Raw genomic sequence first — 23,853 nt, 5'->3', positions numbered from 1 at the left:
AACACATATTATCAATTCTCATAACAAAAGTCTGAACAATCTAAATGTTACATATAAACCATCATTCTTTCTTTTCTTTTTTTGTGGTCCCCCGACAAAAGGAAGGTGGAACTGTAAATTCACCCTCGTCCTTTCATCCGTTCGTCCGCTCGTCTGTCCTCACTTTTCTCAATAACTACGTCTTGGATTTTTTTTTTTTAATTTTGCACAAACATTAAACAATGTATGAGTAAAAAAGTAACAGAATGGATTTTCCTGGAAAACTCCGGTTGCCCCCCCTTGGTTGTGATAGAGTAGTCTGGGAATTATCAGATCTAGTTTCGAGTGTTTCCTGCATCAGTAACGTATATTAAAATATACGGGTTACAATCGCAAAAATTTATACTTTTGTGCTTATTAAAAAAATTGATATCTTGGATTTTTATAAAACTTTCTGAAAAGTTGTAACTAACTGATTTCTATATAATTTTGTTTTTTTCTGTACTTCGCGATAACTCTTGGGGATGTCCCCGGGGGCTCCTTTAGGGCTGATAAAAACACTCCATTTTTGGGACTATTTTACCATATTTGTTCAACATTTTCTGTGTATGTCTATTTAGCAGTTTTGCATTGTGCCGAGCTCAAATTTAAACATGTTAAGGCTTTGGGGACTTTTGGGGCTAAATGGGGGGGTGCAAATGAGGAACTTAGTCATTTCTTTTCTTTTTTGGCATGATGCATAACTCAAATTTACATGTGTTAAGGCCTTAAACTGCACCGTTTTTTAATTTTCACCAGGATTTGACGTCCCCTGTGAATTTTTGTGGCTAAATAGGGGGGGGGGTCCTGAACTAAGCCATTTTTCTTCATGCCTCGTTCACTGTGCACATACGGAGGCCATGCATGTTTCACTTGGTTATTTTATGGTGAACAACAGAAACACAATTAAAAAAAAAAATACTTTAGTATTTGAAAGTAATACGATATCCGTTTCTGCTTACCGTTTTCTTTTGAGCCACAGAAAGTACAGAACTCCGACGACGACTGCGATCAAAATCAAAGAAACGATGATTCCCACAGGTATCTTCCATACTTCTGTTAAAAATAAAACAAATATACGTTCTCTAAGAATCGTTCAGTTTAAAACTAAATAAAATTGCTATTGACAACAAACTAATTAAGTAACTATAAATATTTGTATACAGATTTATATATCGTTTTAAAAATAATATAGAGAAAAATCCTAGGAGTTAATCGTTGGATAGCAACAGATATTAAAAAAACAATCAAATTGTCACGCAAGAGCAACTACTATACGAGTAAAAAAAGCGAATGGAAATTCCTGTAAAATCTATATATCTATAAAAGTGAACGTGTCTGCGTGTCTGTGTGTATACATTTCCCTACGCAATAACTCTGTCAATTTTAAGTTCATAGACCCGACATTTGATATACAGGGTACTGAGATTTGGGAAAATCTTTGTGATCAGTTTTCGGCCAGAGATTTGGCTGTTAAGGGGTCAAAGTTTGAGAAATCTACCAAACTCCTCCGACAATTTTGGGTCTAAACATTTGAAATTTTAGATATAAGTTCCGTGGACACGGATCTAACTTAATAACTCGATTTGAGCCTAAAACGATAAATTTTAAGGGGTCAGGTAAAAAAAATTGACCGCTTTTTCTCCCCCAACATACATCTCCAAACACTCGGGCAACGCCGTGCTGAAATGCTAGTATATATACAATATCATAAAATATATGTACAATGGAGATGGAGGGGATAGGAATGATTAAAATATATCTCAGAGAAAGCCAAATCATTTCAAAAATTCTTTTTATCGACAGAGATACGGTTTGCCTGAAAAAATCGAGACTGTCTCCAAAATCTTTAAATGATATTGAAAGTCATCCCGATGCAATATTCTAAAAAAAAGTCCATTTAATATGTATTAGCACAAGCTGGATTTTCAATTAGATGTTGGCTAATGACAGATTCTAAGGCAGAGGAGGGATGAGCTCTGGCCATTCCTATATTCCGGCTTGATGTTATTAGCCTGCTAAACATGGCGTCGCAATGATATCTATTTTGATCCTGAGTAAATTGCTCGCTCGCTTTGTACACTTATTTCAATAAATAATTATATTTTTTAAACATAGTTACGTTTTTATGTAATTCATTGAAATACACTTTATTTAAACCTGCGCAGTCTACTGAATTCTCTCGTTGTATATATTCTTCCCAACTCTCTCTCTCTCTCTCTTACTCTCTCTCTCTCATTCTCTTTCGCTTTGAAGACAAAACAACAAACACTTATTTTATGTGGGAGGGGGTAAATTTGTTCATTAGGTCCACCTCCACAATTTTCTTTAGAATGAGTACTTAACTAGGTTTTCGACCATGCTGCTTAAGAATATCTCATTCAAATTTTGAGGAGACAAGTGCTTAAAGAGATATAAAGACCTGTATTATGCACTGTAATTCACTGGCTGCCAGGTGTGTACGCACACGCAATAATCAAATCTATTTCTCTCCTTTTTATAGCATTTTCCAGTGGTTATGCAGACAATGATTATATCAGTTAGATTTAGGGAAATATTTTTCCACATCCTCCTACAAATGGGGAGTGCCTACTCCGAAAGTCGTTCTTTACATGGGGGATGTTGGTTGTGTCTATTCCAAACGCCGTTCTTAAGACGGGGAGGTTGGTGGTGTCTATTCCGAAAGCCGTTCTTAACATGGGGAATTTGGGATGTCTATTCCAAATGCCGTTCTTAACATGACAATACTCAAAGAAGTGAAGTGAAAAAGTTGTAATTTTTTGTTTTACACGTTAAAAAGACGACATGAACTGGAATTTAATTTTATATTATTGGTGGAAGAGTTTCAAAGAAGAGGAAGACTTTAATAACAAATGAAAACAGCTAAGACTGCTACCGCTTATTTCGATCACACTAAACATTTCATATACATTGAGGATCCTTTACCTCTAAAACTTCTGTTTTTACTTTTCATTATTATTCCGAAATGCGTAATTTTATTAATTCATACTGATTTATACATTCTCTTAATTACTTCTTTTTTTTTAATTAAAACAGTACCTGCATGTTATCACGCCAACCCATCGTTAATCGCCAGTAAAAGCCACATTATTTCATTTCGGTCACGGCCGCCAGTGTCTGTAATTGTTCAGGGACGGCAGTGCCCACCAACAACAACTGTAGTTTACTATTTTTACGAGGAGATACAGGCTTCCACCGGGCAAAGTCGGTTAACAGGTCCTGCTAGTTATTATATAAATTTAATGTCAAATAATGTGTTCTGATTATTCTACATATATTTATTTGTTGTCTGTTTTACACATGGATGATAATTTAATTGTTTGTTTTTTACTAATCTTTTGTTAGAGTTGGAAATTATTTTCTCTGTTCAAGCCCGCACGGCTCCTAACGTCTATTACAGTATTACCTACGCGTTTTCTTATATTATTAAGAAACGGTGAAGATGTTAAACGTGATCTTGCACTGAAGTGTACTCATTGGCTCGAAACACGTTTTGCAAATACGTTACTCACTTTTGCTTCCTCCCGATGACTGTTGTTCGCTTATAATACGGACGCATCGGAAATTCACGTTCTCCTCCTTGCATCTGAAACGAGTAGAAAACATTATAAAACAGGGGACGATAATATGTGCGATAGACAAATTGATATTTACACATATAAAAATGGAATACTCGTCAGAGAACGAGTAAGATTAATTCGATGGACATATCAACTTTGTAACAAATTTATGGTCCATGGCAAAAGTTAAAAAATCAAGATATAATGATATTTAACCTTATGTCTAAAACCCTAATTCAAATGTCGAGAAATACCCATTTCATGACTTTGATTCTAAAAATATCTAAACGTTCCCGCTTAAGTATTAGGAGATTTAAGAATAAATTAAAATTAAGGGAATTTTAATTTTAAGGTAATGTCCAATGTAAATCTGAAATATTTAAATGCGATTCTGCCCTCACATTTTGTCTCTCCAATACCACTATTTACTCACTCACAAAAGTCTAAAATTTGAACAATCGTATCAGTTGATATCTAGTACTCATAGTTAAAGTTTAAAATAATCAGAGATATACACATTTTAACAAAGAGAGTTAACATCTCTTGACTGTGTTTACGTAAGACTAAGTAAAATAAATATAGAATACGTTGCACACTTTACGCGTAGCAGTTGTTTCCAAAATTTATAATGATCGGTTAATTATTTTAGGAATTTTTTGGCTAGGGTTGCGCAATCTCTGATCACACTTCTCCTGAATCGATACTGAGTCCAGTGGCAAGAAGAAAATGAGATAAGCTAAGAGCACATATAGCACCCGAAAGCCCTAAACGGTCACCCATTTTGCACTGGCCAGGCTCATTGTTACTTAACTTCTGTAATCTGACGAGAACCTGGGTTCCAAACGTGATTATGTCGTATATTTTAGGAGTGAATATGCAACTACAGGGTGGAAAGATAAAATTGTCGCCCTGAAAAAGATGGCATTGTTGCAGACTCTCCACTAGTTTGGCACTTGTGTACAAAGCCCAATAGCGATAGGAGCCTTCTATCATGTCTTAAAGTGACACAATGTTCAACGAGCGAGATCCGAGATGAGCCCCTGCCCAGCTCATGTTCTCTGCCGATCCAACTTATGACAATAGGTCCATTGCCAGCACCCTAAAAATGCAGTTCCGGACGGATCAACGTTTTTGGGCACAGCTCAACGAAGTGTCCAGCTACGGTTATGATCTTTACTGGTTTTAAGTGAGTGCCACATCATGCCACCTCACATCTCCGATTGAAAGTAAACATCGAAGTGTATCTGGATGTGCTGAAGAATGTGGTGATTTCCTGGTGCAATCAGGTAACCGTTGGCAGACGCTGGGTGTGGCAGCAGGATTCGGCACCGGTCCACAAGTCACAAGAAACAAAGGCTTGGCTTAAGAAACAGTGGTACGACTTTATACCCTTCTTTCATTGCCCTCCCTCCAACCACTACCTGCATCCGTTAAACTATTCCGTTTGGTCACACGTCGAGAACATCATAAACATGACCTCCCACAACATCAAAGCCAGCGTGATTGCCGCCATCCCAAGAGTTATCGCCACGGACCCGTATCGAGGCAATGATCGATGTTGAAAACGACTACATTTTATAGATGTCATAATCAAGTTACCCGAATTGATTTTTTCAGTAAACGTTTTAAAATAAAGCCGTAGTCTTGTTTTCTTTATGGCAAATTTATCATTTGTTTTTAAGCCTATAAATATTATAATGTGAGAAAATAATTTGTATTTAGATAGACATACGCTGTTACAACAATTCACTTTGCTATAAAAATACAAAACAGATATTGTTATAAATAAATAATGAATTCATAAAACTTTACGATTAATTTTGTATTGAAGAACTTTCAGGTGAAACTGCAAAGTTTATTCGGTTGTTTGTACGAAATCTCAGAAAACAAAACATTTGAAAAATAAACAAAATAGTGCAAATGTACATTTTCGTTTAGCGACTAGTTTAGAATTTTTTTATATTCTTACATTTTAATCATACCAGCATCATTTATAATTCTATTTTTATCTCGACTCGATGACATTCCATAACCCATCCTACAAAATGTGTAATTTGAACAGCATTGTAACCATATCACGTTTTATGAATGAGGTTTGTGGATATTTGGATAAAGAATTCGCGCGAAATGGATTGAACGGCGAGAATCGATTGGCCCACACAATATTTTGATATTTTTTTATTGTCAGAAATTGTGTATACGCATTACATGAAAATTCGGGATACGCATTACATGAAAATTGGCACTACATTTAACCGAGTAAAAATCTCGAGAGGGATATTACAGTAAGTAACTGGTTCATTATTTATAAGTATTGTAATGTTACTTTAATATCAAATAAATCCATATTATTTCTTTTGATTAAATATGACTTATAAAGGAAAGAAAAAGAAACATTACTCACAGGCATTCTGGGATGCCGTTTTTCATCTGGCACGTTTCACTGTTAGCGCAAAAGTCATCCCGACATTCTAAAATAACAAAAGAAAAAGTTGAAAGCTTCTAATTTGTTGATATATATATATATATATATATATATATATATATATATATATATATATATATATATATATATATATATATATATATACAGTGATGATCATATTTATTGGCACGGTAAAATAAAAGTTACATTTTGTCTAATAAATTCTAAAAATGGGATTAAATTAAAGAAAATAACAAAGTATATTATGTATTTTTAACTGGCCTTTCCGATGCAGCAATCGGATTTTAGAAAAAATAAATAACAAAGGAACAACAAACATAATTGCAAAACACCCTTGTTCAAAATTATTGGCACGGCTTTGTTTTTCTTTTAGTATCAGTATAATATCAATCAATTTCCGGTTTACGTGCTTTCTGAACTTTTTTATAGCCATATTATGCTTGTTTAACGCTAATTCAGTGAATAATTTTTTTCAGATAATTTTTAGATAGCGATTTATTTAAACTATTATAAGTGACTAAATTATAATTTTCAATCGCCATGGTTAAAACTAAGGAACACAGCGAAGACGTCAGGAAGCTTGTTGTAGCATGCCATACCAATGGGGAGGGCTATGATAAGATTTCAAAGAAGCTAAACCTTCCCAAATCCACTGTTAGAGCCATAATAAACAAGTTCAAATCGCAAGGCCACGTTATGAGTTTAGAGGGTAGAGGGAGAAAAAGGATTCTTTCCCCAAGAGATGAACGGAAAATTGTTCGACAAGTAAAACCAAACCCAAGGATCTCTGTTGGGGAGATTGTTGATGAACAGAGCACCTCTGGAGTGAATGTATCTCGACATACAGTTGGTAGAGTTTTGAAGAGAGCTGGTTTAAAAGCATGTCGTCCGAGAAAGACTCCCTTATTGAAGCCTATGCACCTGAAAGCAAGGCTAGCCTTTGCAAAACGTCATATTGATAAAGATGTTGCATTCTGGAAACGTGTTCTATGGACTGACGAAACGAAAATAGAGTTATTTGGCCATAATAAAGTGTCTTATATTTACAGAAAATCTGGCGAAGCTTTCCTGCCTAAGAACACCATACCCACAGTGAAGCACGGTGGAGGCAGTTTGATGTTTTGGGGATCCTTTGCTGCCTCTGGACCAGGGCGACTTGTTAAGGTCACAGGTAACATAAAAAAGGAAGATTATGTTAAAATATTGGATGAAAACCTGAAAGACTCTGCTAAAGAGCTCTCACTTGGTCGTCGTTGGTGGTTCATGCAAGATAATGACCCAAAGCATTCGGCTAAACTGACTAAGAAATGGCTTGAGGACAATCATATTAATGTTTTGGAGTGGCCATCACAAAGCCCAGACCTTAATCCAATTGAAAATTATGGAGAACATTAAAATTGAGAGTAATGCAAAGGAAGCCTAAGAATCTTATTCAATTGGAGGATTATTGTCAGGAAGAGTGGGCTAAAATTACTACTGAATAGTGCAACAACTTGGTTGTAAACTATGAAAAGCGACTGAGGAAGGTAATCAAGGCCAAAGGCTATACAATTGATTATTAAATAAATCGTGCCAATAATTTTGAACAAGGGGTTTTTGCAATTATGTTTGTTGTTCCTTTGTTATTTATTTTTTCTAAAATCCGATTGTTGCATCGGAAAGGCCAGTTAAAAATACATAATATACTTTGTTATTTTCTTTAATTTAATCCCATTTTTAGAATTTATTAGACAAAATGTAACTTTTATTTTACCGTGCCAATAAATATGATCATCACTGTACATATCTAGGGGATTAGAACAAGAGTCTAAAGAGCAGAGTATATTTTAATGTATTAGTAAATTCATTAATACGATTAAAACAAAAGAAAACAGTGCTCGTTGTAATGTAGATATATAATAAGCTCGATACGCATATATGTCCTAGAACAATTTTAATATTACGTAAGATGATTGATAGTTTATAATTAAAATTAAAAATTAAAAATCGGTTTCATAAGGAAGAACAAACATAATCAATAAATTGTACGATCGTTTCGGAAACGATGTTTTTATTGTGATAGACTTGTCTTGGACAATAATTTTATGATATAGTTTTTTGAAACAAAGTCTCTTCATCAGCAAAAATATTGAGTGGGTTTTTTTTTAAAGACACCAGAAATAAACCTAACATTTGTTTTTAAGTAAGGCAGATGTATCTTATTAAGTTCCATAGGAAATTTGTTTTAAGTTCAGTCAGTATATCTTTGTACATGCTGCTGTATCTTGTCTCGGAATCGTACATGTCCTAAATATGACCTTAAACTATATCCGATGGTGAGGCCCCAGCTTGCAGGCCTTAGGGAGTGTGGAGCCACCCTTTAATTGCCATTGCTCCCAGGTCCACTTTGAGCCGGAGTGGTAGTACCTGTTAGGGTCCCAACTATTGGTTAAATAGAATACGACTTAAAAAACAAATATACTATATTAAAACGATCGTACAATTTATGGATTCTCTTTGTTCTTCCTTATGAAACAGATTTTTAATTTTAATTTTAACTTATCAATCATCTTACTCAATATATATATATATATGTATATATATATGTATATATATATATATATATATATATATATAGTCATCCACATACAGTACTCGATTTGTTTACACAAACTTTTGTAATTTTGTATCGTAAAACAGGTAAATATATATATATATATATATATATATATATATGTATGTATGTATATATGCATACATACATATATACATATATATACATACATATATATACACACATATATATATACATATATATGTATATAAATACATCTATGCATATGTATATATATACATATATATACATATATATACACATATATATATGTATATATAAATATATATATATATATATATATATATATATATATATATATAACTTGGTAAATTAAAAGAAGCGAATCAATTCAATTCTATAAGAGGAGATTTATCGGGGTAATACAAAGCTCGGTAAATTTCTTTGGAGCTAATACAGGAGATAATAAAAGTGGAAAATGAAGTCACAAAAACTGTATATTGGTTTATATAGAATGATGCATTTATTTAATAAGGGTATACATACATTTGGTTTAGGTATAAAGGGGACTTTTATACCAACATTATCCCCCAACTAAATATATGTGTATCCTCATTAAATAAATAAATCATTCTATATACACTAATATATCGTTTTTGTGACTTAATTTTTCCCCTATATATATATATATATATATATATATATATATATATATATATGGGTGTGTGTGTGTGTGTGTGTGTGTATATATGTGTGTGTGTGTGTGTTTAGTAATGTGATTGATAAATTACAACGATCACTTTTTCTTTCCCTGTATTTTAATTAAACTAGTAATTGTCTATTAAATTAAAATACACTCTTTAGACTATTGTTCTAATCTCCTTTAAATATATATATATATATATATATATATATATATATATATACATATATGTATGTATATATATAGATGGATGGATGGATAAATAGATAGATAGATAGATAGATAGATAGATATAGATATTAGTTTTTATACATGTAGAATTGCAAAGCAGTTTTTTAATTCTAAGTTAGAATTAAACGGATATTTCGACCAAGTTTTGTTGTAATTGAAAAAAGCTAGGTTTTTCCACACTTAAACAAACAATCAATGATAGTTACCAGCCGAATAAAAAACACAGTTATGGCGGAAGCAATAATTTGTTTACTGAATATAGTGTAACGTCATACAATTCTTGTAAGGTATTCATTAAAATCAACTGAACCGACAAATTAGTTAAGTTTAGATCATAATATATTAATGAAGAAATAATCCTACCGCAGGCAGTTTCGTCCGAACCATCTGGGCACTCTGCATTGCCATCACAACGACGAGCGTCGATGCAACCAAGAGCGGATGGGCAATAAATTTCACCAATAGGACAAATTACTGAAACAAAAAATGGCGTATATATTAATAGATCTATCCAAATTTACCGATGTATTTGATTAAAAAAAAAAACAGTAGCAATAAAAATAAAACTTTAGTAGGAATTATGAATAATATCTATGATATTTTTTTTATTATTTAAATAAAAGAATTAATAAATATATGGAACGAATATTACGTCATAATAACCGAACAATGTGTCAGTAAATACTGAAAATCAAATCCACAATGAACGGCCGAATCGGCACATTAAAAACTTATAAGTAGGGCTATGGCAGAATACTATTTTCATTATTGTGACTATACTAATAAATATATTAATAAATATTCGCCAAAATGGCAAAGTTTATTTGAATTATTTTAAGTTTTTTTTTGTTTTAAGGAACATGATATGTGCATAGCCTCTCATTTGAAAATTCAAATATATCCGGATCATAATGAATTTGATCCATAGTCATAAGTAGGGCTATGACAAGAGAATATTCTTTTCATTATTTTGATTTGCGAGTATATATCAGATAATATCTTATATATTTTAGATAGAGTGATGTGGTTCTTCATTGATTAACCGTGTCGGATATATACTCGAGATTCAAAATAACGATAAGTATATTATCTTGTCATAGCCCTACTAATAAGACAAGTTATGTATTTTTTAACATTAATTATTGTAAGATAAGCGTTATGTTTTTATCTTATATCATATTTTTGCATACACTATTTATAATTCATTTTAATATACTGTATTTTAATAATCCAAAAATTGTTTAAACCAAAAGTGTATTTTAATACTTCAAAAAAGTGTTTAAACAAAAAGTTTACCAATATCTGTTGGATCTTTAACTTTACTCAAAATACAGTGATTTATAATTTATTCATGAGCAATTAAGAGTTAATTTAAAATATTACACAGCATTTATTATTCGATACCCTTAATCCATTGTCTTATAAACACTGATACTAATATTTATATAGAATTTTATTTTACAGTATTATACAAGCTGTAATCCGAAAATATTTCAAAATTTCAGTATAAATATTTTCCTTTTTTTGCATTTTATTTAATACCTTAACCAGCAAAATCGGAGCTCGCCTATAATAATAATTTGCTTATATCTTTCTTTCCTCTGAAGAGAAAAATATTTTTTGAAACTCCGCGGAATAAGGATTTCCTGAAAATTGTTTTTGAAGTATTCTAACGAACAAAACAATTTCCTTCTAAATTTTAATTTACAATCTTGATTTCTTTATGACAATCTCTACTACCTATTGTGGTTTTGCTGAACTTTTTTTTATTTGGGTGGGATTATTATATAAATATTAATATTTATATTAGTTTTAAGTTTACACTTGCTGTTTAGGGTACATTTTCATTCGTATTGCCTTGATATGGATAAGATATACATAATTTTCAAAGTATGTTCCAAAGAAGGAGTATACACAGTGGCATTATTTAATTTAGAACTGTTTCAAAGCAGTGTTTATGTTTACGCCATACAATAGAACATGAAATGTTTAAAATCTTTCGAATAAATTTTCAAATCTCCCTCAAAACACAAATAAACAACAACGTAAAAACAACTACAATTTTGACCAAACAACAATCACAACAAAAGAAAACGTTTGCATATAACAAATCAAATCTGAACTAAACATTAACAATATCTATATCAATTCGTGTCCGTACATAACGTTATTACGTTTGAGAAACATTTAAAAAGTGTCCGAGATGCTGTTTGGTGATTAATCGGATGTCATTTAAGAAAAAATCTATCTATATTTTAAAATGATTTCTTTTTCAAAATCAGATTATATCATAACGTCATCTAAAACAGTAAACTTTGTTATAACTAGCCTGGGTTCCCGGCGTTGCTGGTGTGTTTGGAGCAAATAAATAAATAAATAAATAAATAAATTGTTGTCGGCAGGTAGGCTCGAACCTGTGACGCGAAGACGGAAAAGAAAGTGGGAGTGGGTGTAAGGGTGTTTGTTGAGGGGTAGTAGGCAGATAGGATCAAACCTGTACCGCAAGGAAGGAAAAATAAGTGAAAAAAATGTGATGTGTTAGCTGTTGCGCCCATCTCTAACCCAGAATGACATAGGTTTAAATTAAGGCTAGACAATCGAAAAGAGACGATGACTTTCGAGAATATCGGCGATAAAAGCCACCCCTCACAGTAGAAAGTGCCCAGTTGAGGGTGAAGTAATTAATGTTTTTGGCCAAGTTTTCGATTTTGTCGTCCGAAGGGTCGAGCTTCAAATTGATATGAATCTCGTGAAAATCCGCCGCCTCTGTCGAAAGTTTTTGCAAGACATACATACATACATCCATACATACATACATACATACATACATACACACATACATACATACATAAATACATACATACATACATTTAAACAGACAGGTGAGATTTATATTATAGATAATAATTCAAAAGGCAAACATTTGTTTTATTAGCTTGACGAAATTTATAATGGCAATAAGGAAGATAATATTTTTTTGTTCTGCTACAGTATTAAATAAATATAGAAAAATAACAATTTTTAAAAATATTAATTATCTAACATATATAAACGGTTATATGTTTGTCTGTCCGTCTCCATATTTTCAAACTCTATCTCCTCCGACACTAAAAGCCGCAGGTCGGCGCTAGGAGCCTCAAATGATTGGCCTTTTTACATACCGTGCTTTTATGGGTCTTTAGCCGGTTAAAATTGTTTTTAAGGTCTCTAAAATAGGTCTACATTGAAACACATCGTTATATATTTTCTAGATTCATCTCAATTTATTTTTAATAAGTGCTTTAAGTTTGGTAAAATCTTTAATATTCCTTGATACTGTAGCCATTTCATATTTGATTTTATGTCCATTCTTGTGTTTCTAACGAAACGGGCTTATTGATTAAGATAAGCGCTTCCCAATATGCATGATAAATTTATATGCGAAAAAGTAAATGAGAGATATTCTATTTGTAACAATTATACTTACAGCAATCGACTTCGTCGTAATTGTTAGGGCAGTCGGAATGACCGTCGCACAGGAAAGCCAACGGAAAACAAAGATTGCTGTCTGACTGGCAGGAGAAACTATCGTTTCCACACACATGACGAATGTTTCGCTTTGTTGTCACTTCAACCGCTGGAGTCGTTTTGGATAATGGTTTTGTAACTCTTGTGCTGATTACGGACCGTGCTGAAGTAACTGCATAAGAAATAGAGCAAATATGAATAGAAAATAATGATACACAAGGTGTATATGTATTGATCTATTTGTGTGCTTACATGCCTGTACTTGTGTCGTATTAGAAACAGAACCAATATTGATTTGTGAAACCCAGACTCATTAATTGATACACTTTGACTCTAAAGAGTGCAAAATGAATGCATAAAGAAAGAAGGAAATGTTTCAAATTGAGTCGTTCTATTCTTAGTTTGAGTAATATTCGTACAACGTTTCGGCCAGTGTAACCTCCAACTTTATTCATGTGTATCTTTCCGAACTCCGAAATCTTTTTTTGTCGAACTCGGGAATCTGTACAGTATTTCGAATGGAATTCTTTATTAAATCCACCCGGTTAGCATATTCTCGTTTCGTCAAATACAAACGGGTACAAGTCTTAAATAATTCGCATTTGTATTCCGATTATCGACCGAAGAGAATTGAACCTTCAACAACTAGAAATATGTAATTTACCATTGAATTTTACCTAATTCTTACGTCACAAGTCCTTGTGCGTTTAACAACAACGCATATTCTCGAGCCATGCAAGACACACCTGCAGAAGTTTGGAGGTTTCAGCGGCTGAAACGTTATGCGAATAACACTTGAAATGGTTGGTTGGTTGTTTTTGTTTTGCGGCATATCAACCCTTTTCAGGTTATTTAATGCCGAATCAAAAGATTTTCAAGAAAAAATATTTTTAATAGAATATATTTGTTGTTTTCAAGTCGGTTTCTATTTAACCCATAGTTGGGACCCTAACAGGTACTACTAGTCCGGGTCAGAGTGGACCTGGGAGCAAAGGCAATTAAAAGGTGGTTCCACACTCCCCAAAGCCAACAAGCTGGGGCCTCACCACTGCATATAGTTTAAGGTCATATCTAAGACCACGCTTGAAATGAGAACAGCAGTTCGATTAACCCAAATAATACACAATATCAATATTCATCTAAACGTTTCAGAAATATAAAATCGAATGTTTAGTAATCAAATATGAAATATTTTCGAATGCAGTACAACATGAAGATTAGCATTTGCTTGTTACTTTAATTCTATTAACTACTGACATTTCTTAGTACTCATGTATAACAGCTGATTATAGAATCACTGATGAGCTGCTTGTGTCGCTATATGTCGTAAGCGCCATTGCGTTGTCACTGTCCCCATAGCCGAGAGGGATAGGAGAGAAGGCGACGACCGCGCAAGGATACGGGGGAAGGTCACAAAAGTGCAATTCGCCAGAACTCATTCTTTTTCTCAGCCGGCAAGCATAGGGTCAGCACGCACATTTTTGTCTCTGTTGTTTTTTTTTTATTTGCGTCGGAATCTATCTGATACCGTTTTGACTTCGAAGTAGTATATTTTCTTCTCCATGTTTGCATACATCAAATGTGTTCATGCCTTGTTTAGAGCGATTTACCATGAACAAACAACAACAAAAAAAGCAAAAAGAAACATTCGGCCGTGAGGATCAAATTCAAAAACTTTATACAAAATATGCGCCCACAATACAAATTAATGTAAAACCCACTTGTATTCAAATGTATGCTTATTTTGGTTTCTGGTGACCTAATAAAAGCTGATATGCAGTGGAATCCACCAAACACCTTATCCAAACAGATATTTTCATCATTAGTGCATATAAAGTAGTAGCGTTTGTCTGTGTGTGTGTATGTGTGTGTGTGTGTGTGCAACTATCCTAGAACCCAAACCACTGGACTAATCATGACCAAACCTGGCATGATGATAGTCCCCCATCTAGGCATAGTGCACACAATTTTTCAAGGTCAAATTCAAAGGTCAAGGTCATAGGATATGTATATATACTCTTCTACAGCCCACACAACTGAACCGATAATGACAACACCTGACATGATGATGGTCTCTGATCCAGGGATGGTGCACACTATTTTTCAAGGTCAAAGTCAAATATTAAGGTTTGGACTTTGCTGTACGCCCGGGTACCCGAACATACAACAAATTCTCACACAAAGCTCGGGTATATTTTTTAGTGAATCAATAAGTAAGAAAGTTAAGCCTTTGTATCAAAATGACCAGATAAGATATTGGATAAAGGGAAACGCTTGGTAAAGAAAACCAGCCAATCGAATTTCGAGTTTGAAACAAAAATGAACCCCAAGTGACTTACCTGATCCAGACTTCGGTTCACAGTTAAATAACTTTACGTCATCGATTGCCATGTCCGTGTCAATTCTTGTATCGATTTCTACGGGACTGGGTAAAGCATCAAATTGCAACTAAAAAGGAAAGGAGATACAAAAAGTGAAAGGCTTGAACCAGTATGTTCTTATATTGTAACCTTATACAGTTTACAAACGTGTTCACATGTAGATACTGTCGCAAGAAACAACGACAATGGAAAACTCGACCCCCTTTTAGTTCAGTTAAAAAACAGAATTTCCTCCTTTTTAGCGTGATCCTGTGTCCATCTCTACCGTCATCCTTCCTTTCTCTGACCTCTGTCTTTTCGAACATCCTCTGAGATCACACTCTTTTTATAATCTTTTTTTCCTTTTTCCTTGCCGTAACGTCATCTTACACACGGCTCGGGCATTTGCATATAGCTGCCATACGCGTGTCCGGGCTCTGTTACAATATCCTTTTTCACTTTTTATCATAGTCTTTTTCATTTTTAGGTTGTTTTATCAGTGACCTGCTGTTGCCGAAAAGTACAATCACAATATTCACCCCCCTTAGATCCAAAAATAGAATTTTTCTCGCACTCTAACTTTAAACTAAGATTAAGTGGGTTTCTGAATGTCACCTGAAACATAGGAAAATACTATAGTTTTTTTCGGTCATACGCTCTTATTCCAATTTAATAGCCGTGGGCCAACATCACTGCACTGTTTTTCTTGTATCAAATTCTCACAAACAAAATGACATGATTTGAAAATAATGTAAACGATTGCACACTAAAAATAATTGGCGTAAAGAAAAAGTTTCTCGAGTAAATAGTTCGCGAGTTTTCAGTAATTAAGTAAAATTCCATTTTATTTGATATTTAAGTTTCATTTAATGAATTTTCCAACAGATTGTAATACATTTTAATAAATTTTCCAACAGATTGTAATAAATTTTAATAAATTTTCCAACAGATTGTAATACATTTTAATAAATTTTCCAACAGATTGTAATACATTTTAATAAATTTTCCAACAGATTGTAATACATTTTAATAAATTTTCCAACAAATTGTAATACATTTTAATAAATTTTCCAACAGATTGTAATACATTTTAATAAATATTCCAACAAATTGTAATACATTTTAATAAATTTTCCAACAGATTGTAATAAATTTTAATAAATTTTCCAACAGATTGTAATACATTTTAATAAATTTTCCAACAGATTGTAATACATTTTAATAAATTTTCCAACAGATTGTAATACATTTTAATAAATTTTCCAACAAATTGTAATACATTTTAATAAATTTTCCAACAGATTGTAATACATTTTAATAAACTTTCCAACAGATTGTAATACATTTTAATAAACTTTCCAACAGATTGCAATACATTTTAATAAATTTTCCAACAGATTGTAATACATTTTAATAAATTTTCCCTTCGAAAATATTTTATCTGATTTTCCTGCTTTAAAGTATGGCCGTTTTGTACAAGCCAGTATGTGGAATGGATACGTGAGTGAGAAATTTCAGTATAGAGAAATAAAACTTTTGCTAGTATATGCTTTGCTGTTTTATCCTGAGTATTATCCTCACAACGTTTCGGCCGTTGTATCTCTAGTATTTTTTTTTTATTATGAACTACTTAAGAAATCTTCCAAGTCATAGATGACGGAACAAGAGCATGCTACACAGGGTATCGTTCGAAATTCCGTGCATATTCTCGAGTTTGATAGAGAAAGCCGGAGTTTGACCATATACTCTCAAAGGAGGTTAGTGGTTACATCGGCAGAAACGTAAGAATAGCACTCAAGATGCGAACAGTTGTTGAAATGATCCAAATTTTTAATCCATTTAAATAATAATAATAATAATAATAATAATAATAATAATAATAATAATAATAATAATACTAATAATAATAATAATAATAATAATAATAATAATAATAATAACTAGCAGAACCCGTAGAAATTCCATGGTGGTTGCAAATTAAAAAAAAACATTGTAAATAAAATGAATAAACAAATAAAATAAAACAAATAACGACGAATTTAACACATTTTTTAACTTTTAAAGCTAAAAGAATTAATTTTAAAAAGTTACATTTATTTCAATGAATATTCAACACACAGCACATTGGGGCTTTTTCCTAAATAATTTTTAATATAAATTATAAAGAAACATATGTGAATTCACTCGCACATTATTTCTTTTAATTTAAAACAGAATCTATAATAAACATAACGTACAATCTCCTCTTTACATGACTTATTTAATTATTAAATAAAATAGCCAATTTGAAAACGTAAACAGGCAGCCGTGTATTATTTTATTTGTTTTGGAAATTTTTGAAGGGGAAATGGTTATAATAATTTTAAACTGATTAAGAGTAACTATAAAGGGAGGTAATTCGTTTCTAATTAATTAATATTTGCGATAATTATGCGTTTTTTTTGTGACATCGGACGTCGGATAAGTACATTAATAATAAAAATATTGTGTTTACAGAAAGGTAAGAATGTAAAATTCCTCGTCAGTAGTTGGGATAAGTTAACTCAAAAGAAATACAAGAGACGGCTTGGCAATATTTGCGAAAAAGGTCAATTGGGATATTTGCAAGAAAAAAGAGTTTTAATGCGGTGAAAAATGGTACACGCATATCCCAGAAGGGGTAGTGGAGAGTTATATGAAATTATTGCGGGATATGAATCTCCAATGTGATAATATGATTGAAGCGATGTGACCAGATTGAGTCTTGTTGGGAAAGAGAAGGAACACGAGACAATAATCGTTGATATAACAGTGCCAGTTGACGTGAATATGGAGGGGGAAAAGAAAAGAGTGAGGGTTGAAAAGTATGAAAATGTGAAAAGGGAGATAAAAAATATTGCGGAAGTTGAAGAAGGCAGAAGTTTTACTAAGGAGTGTAACAAAAAGATTTGACCAGTGGATTGAGAAATATGGGATCCATTGCAATGTTAGAGAAGTTCAAAAGACCGTCTTGTTGGGAACTGAAAGAATCTTGTGGAAAGTGATGGAAGAGTGATCAGCCTATCAGTATTAAATCGCCAGACACAAAATAATAATAATAATAATAATAATAATAATAATAATAATAATATTAATAATAATAATAATAAATTTAATAATAATAATAATAAAAAATAATAATAATATAAATAATAAAAATAATAATCATAAAAATAAAAATAATAATAAAATGATAATAAATTTGATAATAATAATAATAAAAATAATAAAAAACAATCATAACAATAAAAATAATAATAAATAATAACAATAAAATTATTATTAATAATAATAAAAATAGTAATGATAATAAAAATAATAATATTAATAATAAAAATAATAATATTAATAATAAAAATAATAATAATATTAATAAAAATAATAAAAAAATAATAATCATAACAAAAATAAAAATAATAATAAAAATAATTATAATAATAAGAAGAAGAAGAAGAAAAAGAAGAAGAATATTTAAACTAATAATAAAATAATAATAATAATAATAATAATTATAAACATAAAAATAATAATAGTAATAATAATAATAATAATAATAATAATAATAATAATAATAATAATAATAATAATAATAAACACCTAAAGCCTTCAGTTTCGGATACTGATACATTGCGATACCGGATATGTTATATTCGTCACAAAATTAAAAATTAAAGTGCTAATCAGAAAATCTATGCGCATTGATTGACACAATATTATGGGAACGATTGACAACAGATTGGCATAACATACTATTTACATGCGGCATGTAATAACATTAAGAATTCCTGTCATGATCCTTAAACAAAAACTTCACAAAAAAACACCCAGAAAAGCAAAACTGAAATTCGACCTTAGTGAATCTTTTGCGTTAGATAAAAATACAATGGTGCTTGCTATCAACTACGCCACGTTCCATGGTTGGCGTAACAGCAACATAATTAAAACGTCTTGTCAATGATAAGATTCATCTTCATAATAATTTTCATACCATAGAATTTTAACTTATTCATCTTCATTTTCAATTGGAATTCATTGAGATGAGTATTATTCATTAATTTTTATTTATTGCGGACCATTATCCTCATCTTTTTATTAGTTGTTTCACGACGTTTCGGCCAACGATTCCTCTTGTCTACGTCAGGTGGTAACCGCGACTGATAGGAACTCTGAATCTTCTGACTGCAATCACTGCAATTAGTGCGTTCCATAGTTGTTGTCGTCTTATCGCGTTTTGGCCAAGTAAGCCTCTGTCCGGCTTTGGATAGGATTGAAACCGCTATCTTCAGACAATTATCACCTAGGACCGTAGAGATTCAACATCTCTATCAACTGCGCCACCGACCAGGAAGAAAGATCAAGGTTGAATTTTTTTTTTTTTTGGTCTCATAAATTCATGTTTATTATTTGCTCTTCCATGGGCAGATCCATACCGAATGGTATATATTATTTTTAATTGAAATTCATTTAGATGAGTATTATTTATTTTATTTATTGCAGACTATTATCCTCATATGTTATTAGTTGTTTCACGACGTTTCTATTCCTCTGGCCTTCGTCACGTGGTAACCGCGACGAATAGGAACTCTGAATCTCCTGACTCCTGAAAATCTCCTGAAAACGTGGTAAGACGACAACAACTATGGAAGACAGTAATTGCAGTGAATGCAGTCAGGAGATTCAGAGTTCCTATCCGTTGCGGTTACCATCTGACGAAGGAAAGAAGGAATAGTTGGCCGAAACGTCGTGAACCAACTAAGAAAAAGATGAGGATAATAGTGCGCAATGAATAAAAATTAATAAATTGATTCTTCTTCCTTATGTCACGCTCATTGAGCAAATAAATACAAAACACATGGAAGCCATTTGTTTGCATAAAAATGTCATTATTACAAAGACAGATCTTAATCAACTTACAGCAAATCCTGCCGGCTTGGCACCAATTGTTCCCACAATTCTCTTCCATTCTGCACCTTGGTTCCCGGTCACCTTAGCCAACGTTTGCTTTACTATCTTCGTAATGGGATCAATGATATTCAAACTGATCTCCCCTGGAAATGTTAGAAGAATTTATAGTGAAGTTGAATAGCAAATAAAATGAAATAAAGACGAAAAAATATATGAGTTTGTAAATATGTATTCCTACACTATATGATGTGCATTTAATAAAATGTGTCCATATCTGTTAAAGTAACTGTTTTAAAAGTTATCAATATACGCACGTAGCGTAGACTACACTGCAATTGTACATACAATCGAGTGAGTTTTTATCTTTTTACATAGGAGTCACCACTTATCAAGGCCCGGTGGCCACTCGAGGATAAAGGTTAACGGGTGGACAGTAGTCAATGGGATAATATCATAGTAATCGTTAGTATGGAAATTTGGTAAATTGGATTACTTAAGGGGACGGTTCATCAAGAATTTGTTGTCGTTGGACTTGAAGACGACCATATTGAAGTCAGTTGGAAAGCAGGAAAACTTGAAGACGACCAAATTGTAGTCAGCTGAAAAGCAGTTTCACATGCATGCAGCTCTAAGAAAGAAGCTTTGTTCATGGAATCTACGTTTAGGTTTATGCACAGATAAAGAGTGGGGGGAATTATTGATAGTTGTTTCAGCTAGACGCGTGTTTTTCGTGAGAGTTTGGCGAATGGGGGGCATAGATTGGAGCTCAGACGAGCACTTGCCATGAAAATAACGATAAGGAAGACACCGGCTTTAAACTTCTCTTTTGTGGGAAAGAGGTTGCAGAAAAGAAAAAAAATCTTTAAATACACAAACGGATTTCGATTCATCCGACATAAAATGAAGACTAGAGCAGATTGAAATTTATAGAAAAGGTTTAATCTGAAATCTCACTGATATATTTTTTTTTACCTCAAATAACTTTAATAATACATACTTAAGTAAATTAAAGTGTTTCATTTCTCTACACAAGCGAAACATTTGTAAACTATGAAAAATGCTTTTAAAAAGGTAGCATCCTGTTCAATTATGGTTGGCTTCTTTTGCAAATTTATTTATTACATACTAATACATAACATCATTATTGCGCCATATTTGCGACATTAACAGAAAAATTTAGCTTTTATTGCTTAAAAATATGACAAACAATAATTTATATATATATATATATATATATATATATATATATATATATATATATATATATATATAAAGTTCCTTCATTATACAAACATTATTGTTACATATATGTATACACGTTTCAGTGGAATTCCAATTCAAGAATAACATATCATCAAACCAGGTGTTATCCTAGAATTCGTATTCCACTGAAATATGTTTGCACATATGTAACCAATAAGGTGCGAATAATAAACAAACTATATACAAGTTCTGTCCTTCATTGAACACTCTTTAATAATCACGCGAGTTCCATTGGATTTACATCTAGGAAACCAATCGATACAACCATTCTATATATATAACTACTTCATTTACTCACATAAAATTAATATACGAAAGTATAAATTTATGTGAAATTTTTAAGTATTTATTTCAAAAGTGCTCAATACGTAGGTAGAGCTAGTTAGTAAGTTATAAAATATATATGGCGATTAAGCTACACTGAATATTCCAGCTTATGCGCGAATTTTGTAGTTTTCTGTCGTTTTTATATATGCGCCTTCTATTGAGATTTTAGCTGATTGGCTAACTAAAATCTCAATAGAAGGTGTGTATATATAAACAACAGACAACCACAAAATTCGCGCATAAGCTGGAATATTCAGTGTAGCTTAATCGCCATATATATTTTATAACTTACTATATATATATATATATATATATATATATATATATATATATATATATATATATACTAACGTTTCAGCCCGGCGTTGCCCGTGTGTTTGGAGTGCATGTTGAGCAAAAAACAAAATTTAAATTTGACCTCTATTATGATCCCTTAACATTTATTGTTTGGGGCTTGAATCAAGTTATTTTGTTACATCCATGTCCAAGGAACCTATATCTAAAATTTCAAGTGTTTATGTCCAAAATTGTCGGAGGAGTCTGGTAGAGTTCTCAAAGGTCAAATCGTTGAACTTTGACACCTAAAAACCGACCAGGTAGATTTTCCCAAACCTCAGTACCCTGTATATCAAATTTCGGGTATGTAGACTAAAAATTGACAGAGTTATTTCGTAGGGAAATGCACACAGACACACAGACAGCCACACAGACACGTTCACTTTTAAATATATATATATATATATATATATATATATATATATATATATATATACTAGCATGGGTGCCAGGCGTTGCCTGTATCTTTGGAGGTGTATGCTGAGCAAGACAAAAACAAAATAAACGGTCAATGTTTTTAAATTTGACCCCTATTATGACCCCGTATCATTTATTGTTTTGGGCTCAAATCAAGTTATTGTTAGATCCATATCCCAGGAACCTATATCTAAAATTTCAAGTATTAAGGCCCCAAATTGGCGGAGGAGTTTGGTAGAGTTCTCAAAGGTCAAATCTTTGAACTTTGATACCTTAACAACCAAATTTGTTGCTGAAAACCGATTATAGTCTAGCAAAATGGTTATAAAGTCCCCTTTTAATCATGCACGAGTTGGCGTTGCAAATATAATTATTCCTATTTTCATTCCACCTGAATGGATCAGAATAACTCTTGCAAATTGCATTGCTATGATGACTGAACTCATGAATGCATGAGTTCAGTCATCATGATAATAGTTTTATCTCTCTGTTGCAGATATTGCTGGTGCAAGACTGTAAGAGACCGATCTTTGTCATACACGCGCGTCAGAAGCAGAGATGTCTCATTGGATTCTTTGCAAATGTGCATTAGAAATGGTTCTGACTACGTAGAAAAATAAAGTGTGGCGCACAAAATATCGATCGTGTTAATGATATAACTTCCGTCTTCGTAGCCCCAAGACTTTTTGAGTTAAAAAATAGAAGTCTCTACTTGTGGAACGCCCTCATATAAAATAATCGGTCCGGACCCCCATATATAGTTCTCGTTCATCGCTGACAAAAGCACAAAGGTAGTTAGTTTTAATGATATCACTCCCGTCTTCGTAGCGTCAACTGTTTTAGTTTAAAATATAGGCTTGAATTCTAGAGCGACCCTCGTATATAAATCTATCTATCTATATCTATCTATCTATCTATCTATCTATCGCTCTCTCTCTATCTTTCTCCCTCTCTTTCTCTCTCTCTCTCTCTCTCTCTCTCTATATATATATATATATATATATATATATATATATAATATACGTACAATTATTAAAAAACATATACTTTCAATGTATATGTTCAATATTTTTTTCAAATTGATTAAGCTCAAAAATGAATTTACACTTTCAGATCATAACAAATCGAAGTGAAAATCGAAGTAAAAGATTTATTCATATCACACTTATATTATTTTATTTTTAGTA

At 32.2% G+C, this 23,853-nt stretch overlaps 1 protein-coding gene across 1 annotated transcript in view; it reads right to left on the bottom strand.

The window, feature by feature from the left end:
• LOC145292801 (MAM and LDL-receptor class A domain-containing protein 2-like) overlaps nt 1-23,853 on the bottom strand; it is a 228,899-nt gene that overhangs the window by 11,256 nt on the left and 193,790 nt on the right. Inside the window, exons 56-62 of the mRNA XM_080138841.1 lie at nt 20,333-20,466; nt 15,380-15,488; nt 13,000-13,212; nt 9,897-10,007; nt 6,004-6,070; nt 3,552-3,625; nt 981-1,074 (exon numbers count right to left, since the gene is read on the bottom strand). Coding sequence (XP_079994967.1) covers nt 981-1,074; nt 3,552-3,625; nt 6,004-6,070; nt 9,897-10,007; nt 13,000-13,212; nt 15,380-15,488; nt 20,333-20,466 — 802 coding nt within the window. The remainder of the gene's footprint in view (nt 1-980; nt 1,075-3,551; nt 3,626-6,003; nt 6,071-9,896; nt 10,008-12,999; nt 13,213-15,379; nt 15,489-20,332; nt 20,467-23,853) is intronic.

The sequence above is a fragment of the Euprymna scolopes genome, chromosome 14, assembly GCF_053919585.1.
Source record: "Euprymna scolopes isolate OS-2025 chromosome 14, ASM5391958v1, whole genome shotgun sequence".
Classification (NCBI taxonomy): Eukaryota; Metazoa; Mollusca; class Cephalopoda; order Sepiida; family Sepiolidae; genus Euprymna; species Euprymna scolopes.
Note: the sequence above shows the minus strand (reverse complement) of the source record. Positions and strands in the feature narration are given on the sequence as shown.